Raw genomic sequence first — 9,534 nt, 5'->3', positions numbered from 1 at the left:
GAGGTAATCTGGCCAATCCCCACTCCTATTTGCAGTGTCTGAATCAAGTCTAAAATTGATATCTTCAGACTATACAATTCACACGGGTGGTGGCTTGGTAGTACATCAGGTGACTGGCATGCAGAAGGTCCCAGGCTCAGTCCCTACCACCTCCAGTTAAAAGATCTGGCAGCAGGTGATGTGAAAGCCCTCTGCCTGTGACCTTGGAGAGCTGCTGCCAGTCTGAGTAGCCAATACTGACTTTAATGGACCAAGGGTCTTACTCCATATAAGGTGGCTTCATGGTACATGTGTATACTTGTTCTCCTGTCCCTTTATTGTATTTTATTCCAGTTTATTTCTCTCTGAGAATCAAGGTGGACTACATGGTTTAAAACAACGCAGTAAGAACAATAGGAAAGACACAACCGACAGTGAATGTGATCGGCTTCCAAAATTAGGGAGTCATGCAGGGGTCATTTCGTAGAAAAAGAGCTAGGGAGACTCATTAGCATAACTCATTAGCATATGCCACACCCCCTGACATCACCGGAAGTGTGTCCTCCCCACAGTCGGCGGCGACCTCCAGCGGGCACCAGCAGGGAGCTCCAGGCCCCGCCCTCCCGCACCTCACCCGGGGGGATGGCGTCCCCCCGCGTCCCCCCCCAAATGACCCCTGGAGTCATGTACTAAAATTGTATCATCCACATCAGTGGGATTACTCCAAAGCACCATTACCTCATCCCAAGTGAATTGCCATGCTAGAACTAAAAATGTAAGTATTTCTCCTGCTGATTAAAATAACCAAACCTATGTCAAAGCTCAGCGGATGAAATGGGTTTACTTAATTTTTTTTTTAAAAAGAACATAAAAGTTAGTCAAAGAATTCCATATAGGAGCCCCCTCCCCGAGTATTCTTCTGTCAACTCTAATTTTTTTTGTAACAGCCCTTCTCACGTGTTCCCATGACTTGTATCTGTGTCTAAATTGTACCCAGATTTTAACAACTTGTCTGACGGCCAAAGTAGATGTGACAAAAAGTTGCACATAGATTCATATGTAAGTAGGTGTTTGGTGTGGTAGGGTATTTCTCCCACAATGGAACAAGTGGACGAGAAGCTAAATCTTGCCTCTTTTCTCCTTCCCTAGTTGCCTTCATTATCTGAAGCATTTTTCCTTGCCCTGCCATGAAGAAGGCTGGGGAAAAATGCCTCAAACAATTAAGCATAGCAATTTAGGGAGGTGAAACTGGCAGGCTTTATCTCCTCTCACTGGCATGACAGCCAGAGTGGCATAGAGGTTAGATTGTTGGGCCCAGGTTCAAACCCCCACTCTGCTATGGAAGCACAGGATGAACCCGGGCTGGCCACATACACTCAGCTTAATCTGCCTCAGAGGGTAGAAAAAGAAGAACAGACTGGATTTATACCCCAGCCTTCACTCGGAGTCTCAGAACAGCTTACAATCTCCTTCCCTTCCTCTCCCCACAACAGACACCCTGTGAGGTAGATGGGGCCGAGAGAGCTCTTGGGAGAACAGCTTTGAGAGAACTGTGACTGATCCAAGGTCACCCAGCTGGCTTCATGTGGAGGAGTGGGGAATCAAACCCGGTTGTCCAGATTAGCGTCTGCCACTCTTAACCACTACACCAAACTGGTAGTTATGAGGATATAAAATGGAAGAGAGGAGAGAGATATAAGCTGGTTTGGGTCCCCACTGGGGCGGAAAGCAGGGTATAAGTGAAGTAAATAAATAAGTGTTCCTGTGGGGCACCTGCACTCTTCCTAGCAGGGCCTACTGGTTATGCCGCTTCTGTCTAGGATGTGCTCTGTAACAGTCCAGGCTTTTTCCTTAGCTGCCCCGCCCCTGTGGAACATCCTCCCAGGAGAACTCAAGAGTGACTGCTGTCCTCCTGGCTTTCCATCAAAGCTATATAACAGAACTATTCCACAGAAGCACTCCAAGAGATGTGAATCCAGGCAACTGGGCATATGTGCGTAAGACGGCATTTTTTAAGTGGTAGTTTGAAATGTTGCTTTAAATGTATTTTTAATCTTTGTAATTATGTGTTGGATCCAGTCAGCTTTTCCACTGGAGAAAAGGGGAGGGAGTCCCCTTTGAGAACCAAGGGGGGGGGGTACCATGGGACTTGCACGGACAAATGCCATGTGGGACGGGGGATGCAGTAAGGAGAAAAGAGACTGAGTGAAAAAGCTGGTTATGTGATTTCATACAGTTTATCGTATTTTATTTTATGGTTACCTGCCATTTGTTCTAATTTGGTCAGGAGAAAAACAAACTTATAAAACACTCATATAACTTCTCCATTTTCTCTTAAAAATAAGATACACACACCTGACACAGGCCCCTTTCACATTACTGTTCTAAACCAGATGCTATTTGTTGTTGGCCTGGTTTTGAGTGAAGTGATACAGGGATGGGGGTTTCATACAGTGAATTTCCTTCCATTAATGAGCCATTTCTGAAGTGCTATGGTCATTTCAAACAGCATGGATCTTTTTTCCCTGCCCCTTTTCACGGCATGAACTTCCTCAAACTCTTTAAAAACATTCTAAGTTGAGCGCTATAGTGCTAGACCAGTATCATGGTACCAAGGTATCTCAATGGTACTACTGTAGCACTAAAGTGCTATATTGGTTTAGCGCTATAGCGCTCAACTCAGAACTTTTAAAAAGAAGTTCGAGGAAGACCGCGCCATTAAAAAGGGTGAGGGGGAAGCAGCATTGTTGGAAGCGCTACAGACATTTTAAACAGCACACCTCAGTGATTCAGAAGCGCAACAAAGAGGTGAGAACAGAAGAAAGCAGTTTCCCTCCAAAACGGATCAGCCATGCTTTGCTAAGCAGATGCAAGCGGCTTAGTATAAAAAGGTAAATAAAATCAGTTAGCAGCCATTTACTAAAATGGGTCTGTCTGAAATGACAAAAAAAATCTATTAGCAACCAGCTACTAAAACTGAATACAAAGGCTGTTTGCAAGGGGCCACATGAATGAACAGGCAGATAAATGAATGAATGTATATGAATATGTAGCTCTACCCTCCACACACACACACTAGGTAAGAAGGTAACAGCGTTCTGTGTGCCTTGGCGTTTAGTCATGCCAGCCACATGACCACGGAAAAAGTCTTCAGACAGTGCTGGCTCTTCAGCTTGGAAATGGAGACAAAGCACCGCCCCCTAGAGTCGGATATGACTGGCTTTCGAGCAAGGGAAACCTTTACCTTTATCTTTTAAAAACCTTTTATATGAACTGTGTTTCAGTCAATTCCCAACACATGGTGACTTCACATATACTAAGATAAACTGTTTCTCTGAAGCTATCCATGGTCCCCATGAAAGAACATGAAGGGATAAATATAGCAAGAGTTGAGGATTATGCATACTTCAGCTTTTTATTCCTCTCCCCTCTGCTGCCCAACAGACACAAAATACAATGTAGCCCCAAATGGGTCTAACACATCTCTCTTGGTAGCTTAATGCCAGAATATGTATGAAGGAGTCATCAGCAGGGTTTCCTCTAAGCTGAGTTAGTGTGAGCTAGCTCACAGGTTTTTTTAGCCTCTGGCTCACACATTTTTGTCTCAGCTCAGGAAAGATGGCTCCAGAGCAAACTAATTTATGCTGTAGCCAAATCACTTACTCACAACTTTAATGCCAGTAGCTCACAAAGTAGAATTTTTGCCCACAAGGCTCCACAGCTTAGAGGGAGCATTGGTCATCAGTATAGTAACTGTCTGTGAACTTACTCAAAAACGTTTAAGTTAACTTGATTATATGTTCTTGAAGTCCCTAGTGTAATCCTAGACTAGAATTAAATCCAACTAAGCTAAGACTCTCTGTCTAGGAAACACAACTTGGGGAGAGGGCATAATGGGCTGGCCTAGGGGCATAGAACAATTCACGGTCCAGAGGCAACTCCAGACATTTTTGGCACTTGAGGTATGAAAATGACACAAAAATCAAACTTATGTGGGCTATAGCTCACTTCCTCTTGTTAATACTACATAAAGATGGAGGATGGAGGCAGGAAAATACGCCTCCCCTTGAAATTTCCTTCATATTGCTTTATGGGCAAGATCAGCCAAGGTCAGCCATGTCATGCTCTTAGGCTTCATATATTACAAAATTAATAGCTATGCCACCTGTACCTGTAGCATATTATGTACCATGACAGAAGAAAATCCCTCTCTTCCTCTTAAAAAAACAACTGTGCACAGGGACCTGTCATAGCTTCCTAAATCAGAATCACTCTGAGTAAATTCCATCCAAAAAGACAAGATCCCTCTCTGTGAGGCACATGGAGAATACACTGCTTATTTTGTGGGGAATTAAGAAGTCCTCAGGGAGAGTTCCTAACCTGTAAAGCCTGGAAAGTTAATAGCAGTCAGCTCTCTCATTTGCAGGGATGATTCAAGCAGAAAGATCCCCAATTATTTAAATGCTGTGTAATAGAAGACAATTATTAATTGATTACACAGGAAATGCCTGGATAAGGATGACTTCAGTAGTTTCAAAACAGAGCACTGGCCCAGGAGGAGACACAAAGGAAGGCAATATTCATGGGATCACTTCCTGATTGTTATTTATTTCCTATTTCTATTTGCTTGTTTTTCCAATCTTCCCACATTGCCACAAGCTTGCTCTAGCAGCAGGTTGTATGAATCCGTCATTTCCCAGCTGCTACCCAAAGGAGCTGTTGGCACACCCATGAAGAGACTGTCTACACACAATGCACCATGGGTGTGGCCCCTACAGCCAGAGTAGATTTCTGTAATCAAGGCAATCCTGGAGTAGGCAACTTGGTCAGCCTGGAACACCATATCAGGAATGTACTGAGGTCATGCTGCCTAATCTGAATATAAAATGCAGAACACAAAGGACACAGGACCTGGAATTGTACTATTCTAAGTGAATGCAACAAAAAGCTTGAACTGGCAATTGATATTGCTAAATATATGCCTTCAAAATATGTAATTATTTAAACAAATTAAGTTTGGCTTCAACGACAAAAAATTAAGTTAGGCTTCAACAGACTGGCCCAGCATTTCGGCTGAGCACAGATGTGAATCCAGTTCACTAATCATCATCTAATACTCTAACCACTACACTACACTAGCTAATAACAATGTGTAGATTCTAACAACAGTCATCCAGAAGTTCCTTAAGGATCCATGTGTGGCCTGCTTCTTGTGCCTCCTGGTCAAAACTCTTTGTGGATTTTAATAGATTGCGCCAATAACTCTGAGACCATAAAGCTGCTTTCATCCATGACGCACTCTCAGTTTACCACCACTTCCTCACACCTACCAATTCTGCAACACACCTGCCATTTTAACAGCACTGTGGTACACATATATCCCCCCCCCCAAGCAATGTCAAATACTAACAAGCTTACCATATGCTTAAGCTGTGAACATTTCAGCATTGATAGCACGGCTTTGGGAAGAGAGCCAGCAAGAGACAAAAGGGCAGTGATAAAGGAGCTATGTTAGTGTATGTTTGTGCAAAGTGTCGCCAAGTCCCAACTGACTCATGGCAACCCCAGCAAAGGGGCTCTAAAGGCAAGTGAGTTGCAGAGGTGGTTTGTTATTGCCTTCCTCTGCAGAGTCTTCCTTGGAGGACCCCCTTCCACATACCAACCCCAAAACAACACCATAATTTATTATAACATTTTTGTTATAACGTATTGCTATTTTGTATTCCTCCGGGGCAAGACATTAAATATTTAAGCAACTCATATAAATTGAGATTTTGTAGGGAAACACAATTGCAAATTTCAAGAATGCACTGCTGTTATCAACAATCCTATTTTTTTCTACTAATGAGGCAGGAATTGGATTCTGAATATAGATACAACAATGTATCCAAAGTTGCGATCATATTTAAATCCAAAGCGAAGTATGTGCTTCTATTGAAATAATAGGTGTTGTTAAAAGTGCTTGACTTTGGCAGGATCAGACCCATGGTGCTTTTTAAAAGGTCTTTCTTTCTATCTTTTTAAAATAAGCCCTTTGTGGCAGTGGGGTGACAGGAGCTGAGGGGGAAGGGAGCACAGAAAATCCGTCTTGAACCCTCTTGATGGAAAAAGGCTAATTAAGCCTTTGAAGAACAACTCTAAGCAACACAGATGTGGATTAAGCACAGCATTCATCCTGAAGAAAAGTAGTCTTACAAACTGAACTCCACATGAAACTGAACAACAGAAAGGGGGGGCGGAGTTTTCTCCATTTCTAACCCCTGAAATCAAAATTGCAACAGTGGATAATGAGAATGAGAACATCAATCAGTGGACAGAAATAGATATTTGCCCTGGAGAGGAAAACTGGAAGATCATGGAAACTGTCTTCAGTATGATTTCATTCATTTTGATTCTTTTTGTCTGTCCCATTCCAAAGGCTGGGAAGCAGGTTAACGAAGTAAAAAAAAAAAAAAAGACAATTAAGTTGTAGAACTAACATTCAACCCGACCCCATGACTTTCTCCAAATTACTACATCTCTAGGCACATTTATACATTAAACAGAATTAAGGGGCATATCATTCTCCTGGACTGTATCATGTTAAGATGTAAGAGTTGCATGTTTGATAAAAGGCTGAAAAAAATATCCTGTAAATAGCAAAACAGCATGTCCAGGAAAAGGCTCAGACATTTCTTCCTTGATATGCTAGGGTTTTTTTAGATTCAGAAACCATGCAAGATGCCCTGTGCTTACTGAAGGAAGGACAGAATTAAAATGTATTGATAGACAGTTAGTGGCACATGCAAACAGCGGATTTCCCACCTGTAGCCTGAAGCAGTACAGTTCATGAAAAAAATTATTTTACTTAGCTAAATACATTGACTGACCCTCACAGCACTTCCAAATGATACTCAAATGCAGCCTCAGGCGGGATCAGGTTAAGATAAGACGGCTAGCTTCATAAATATGTTTTTTAGTTCCCTTATTTCCTTGGAAGAAGAGGAGATTGGATTTACACCATGCCCTTCACTACCCAAAGGTGTCTCAGAGCGGCTTACAAACGCCTTTCCCTTCCCCTCCCCACAACAGACACCATGTGAGGTAGGTGGGGCTGAGAGAGCTCTTGACAGAAACTGCTCTTTTTCAAGAACAGCTCTTATCAGAACTATGGCTTGCCCAAGGTCATCCAGCCAGGTGCAAGTGGAGGAGTGGGGAATCAAACCCGGTTCTCCCAGATTAGAGTCCGCGCACTTAACCACTACACCAAACTGGCTCTCTCTTACTTCAAAGTGGTCTCCAGCTATCAAATTAGAAAAGAAATTCTCATCTGGCTTGTTGGGGTGGCTGTGACAAAGGCAGCCATCCTGAATTTTTGTGGGGTCAGCGTTTCCAGTGGGAAAACTGGATGCGTACACATTTACATCACACGTTTCAGGGAATTCTGGGAAACCTGCGCAAATAGTTTTGCATCTTTTAAGTCAGGAAAGAATGCCTTGAATTTCAGCAATTAGTCCCATGACCTTGCTGGCACTACAAAGAAGCAGAGACTACTGCAGCCCATGCCTTTGATGTGCTCTGCAGCCTCTAATCACGCCTTCATGTCGCCCAAAATTAGCAGCCAGGCTAGTGATGCACCCGCTCCCATCAAGGTGAGTCACCTGACGTTTGTTTGCACCTTCTCCATCAGAGCAGGAGAAAGCCTGTTTTGCATCAAGGCCTTTCTCTGGGAAAGATTTTTTAAAATGACACGGCAAGGAAGGAAAAAGCCTTTCTTCATAGTTAGGACTTTTTAAGCCTAACACCTCTTCTTTCCTCCTAGCAAAAAGGGGGGGGGGAGAGAGCAACAGACCCTTCATGCAGTGGCAGTCATTTGGCAAGGAACTAGAGACACCATAAGGTTGCTGGGAAACACATAAACACTTACAGGGTGTTAATGGTGAGGTTTCAATCAACTGTGTATCTTATTATTGTTCCATAAGGGGCTATTCTTGGTGTGTATTTTTTAAATGAACTATTACCCACAAGCAGCCTAAGCAATCAGATAAAGAGTGAAACAAATAAAATCTCCCCAGCTTTCAAAGACAGGAAGCTCCGATGGTTTCTCTTGGTAAAAAAAAAAAAGAAGTTAAAGTGACCTCGATTTGTTCTAGTACCTCCATGCACTGCCTAGGAAGCAGCCAGCGCCCGTCACCGCCCATCCCCCTTCGCGCTCATTCATAGCGCCACAATACTTCGCACTAGAACCACTGCTTTAGTTTCTCCTTCCTTCCAAGCCTGTAAAATGAGACTATATAGTGCTTTTTTGGTGTGAAATGCAGTTGCTCAGCATTTCCGAGCGGCACCCGCACAAATTATTATTTTGCCATTGCCATGGTAACGTTTCTTGCTTTTGACAGAACCAGATTCCCCAACAGCTTTCAGTGTACTGACCTATCTAATATTATGGCCCCCTTTATCCTTCTTCCTAAACTCCCTCAGGCTCTAGAAAACTAACACACACCCATTCCAAAATGCCTCTTAACTGGGGAGAGGGCTGGGTTTTCATCCTACCGCCAGTTCATAACAGGAGCCATGTATCAGTTAACTTTAACCCAACAAACAAAAATGAACTGGGTCGCTTGGATGCAACCCTAAAACCAGACGCATACAAAGAGCCAAAGACCTGTTGGCCTCGCCTAGCCGCCTTATTACTCCGGACTGCAGCCAGCCCTGCGTCAGTTCCCGCAAGTGTGTTGCGGATGGTTTGAGCCTACAGTTTTCCGGGGCTGCGACATCCTTCCCAACCCCCGTTCTCCCCCTCCAGATCCACACTCGCTCTTGCCCCGATACCTGCGGACTATCCTGTAAAGCCTCGTCCAGGCGAAGTTTGTCGACGGCCGGCATTGCGAGAAGAGCCCCGAAGCTGTCGTCTTGAATAATTTAGCTTGGATTAATTCTGCTGCAAGAGCTGCAGTGGGGGTGGCGGCCAAGCTTTTCTCTGTGACACGTATTGTTTTGATGCAGCGCCGCTTATAGCCACGAGCAGCAGCCAGGGGAAAACGAGCGCCTCCCTTGGCCCCGCCCCCGGGGGGGGGGGGGCGGGGGGAAGCAGGCAGTGAGTTCACCAGCCAAGGGGTAAACAGGTTGCAGCCGCCTGTTGCCAGCCCCGTCCACAAGCTGCGCGGAGGACCACTCCTGCGACGTTCCTGTCTCGGGGAGGAAGTGGAGGAAGTAGTGGAGAGCGGGAGCATTTTGCGCAGGAAGTGTGGCGTTGCGGACCTTCCTCCCTAGATTAACTCTTCGTTGCAGATCTCCGAGCAAAACCCGACGGGGAAGGGGAAGGGAAGGGAGAGAGGAATAGGCGGGATGGAGAAAGGAGGTCTGAGCCTCCTAGCAGACGATTAAAGGGCGTTGAGATTGCATCGTATTAGTTATGCATGATAATAGACTGGGGTTTTTTTAAGGTTGCGCGTTTAATGTTATTTTACTAGTGTCTTAGGAAAGTTTTATACTGCTTTTCCATAGTTCTCCAGGCAGCTCACAAATAAAAGCACTGTAATACATAAACCGCTAATAAGAAAAGACCTTTATTTA

At 44.2% G+C, this 9,534-nt stretch overlaps 1 protein-coding gene across 2 annotated transcripts in view; it reads right to left on the bottom strand.

Moving 5' to 3' along the window:
• APPL2 (adaptor protein, phosphotyrosine interaction, PH domain and leucine zipper containing 2) overlaps nt 1-9,003 on the bottom strand; it is a 45,656-nt gene extending 36,653 nt beyond the window's left edge. For both annotated transcript variants that reach the window (XM_015427561.1, XM_015427563.1), the window contains exon 1: nt 8,791-9,003. In XM_015427561.1, the coding sequence (XP_015283047.1) occupies nt 8,791-8,844 (54 nt within the window). In that variant the 5' untranslated portion in view covers nt 8,845-9,003. The remainder of the gene's footprint in view (nt 1-8,790) is intronic.
• Between the last annotated feature and the right edge of the window lie 531 nt (nt 9,004-9,534).

This window comes from Gekko japonicus, unplaced genomic scaffold (assembly GCF_001447785.1).
Source record: "Gekko japonicus isolate JY-2015 unplaced genomic scaffold, Gekko_japonicus_V1.1 scaffold28, whole genome shotgun sequence".
NCBI classification, from domain to species: domain Eukaryota; kingdom Metazoa; phylum Chordata; class Lepidosauria; order Squamata; family Gekkonidae; genus Gekko; species Gekko japonicus.
The sequence above is the reverse complement of the archived record's forward strand: the minus strand, read 5'-3'. Positions and strand labels throughout refer to the sequence as shown.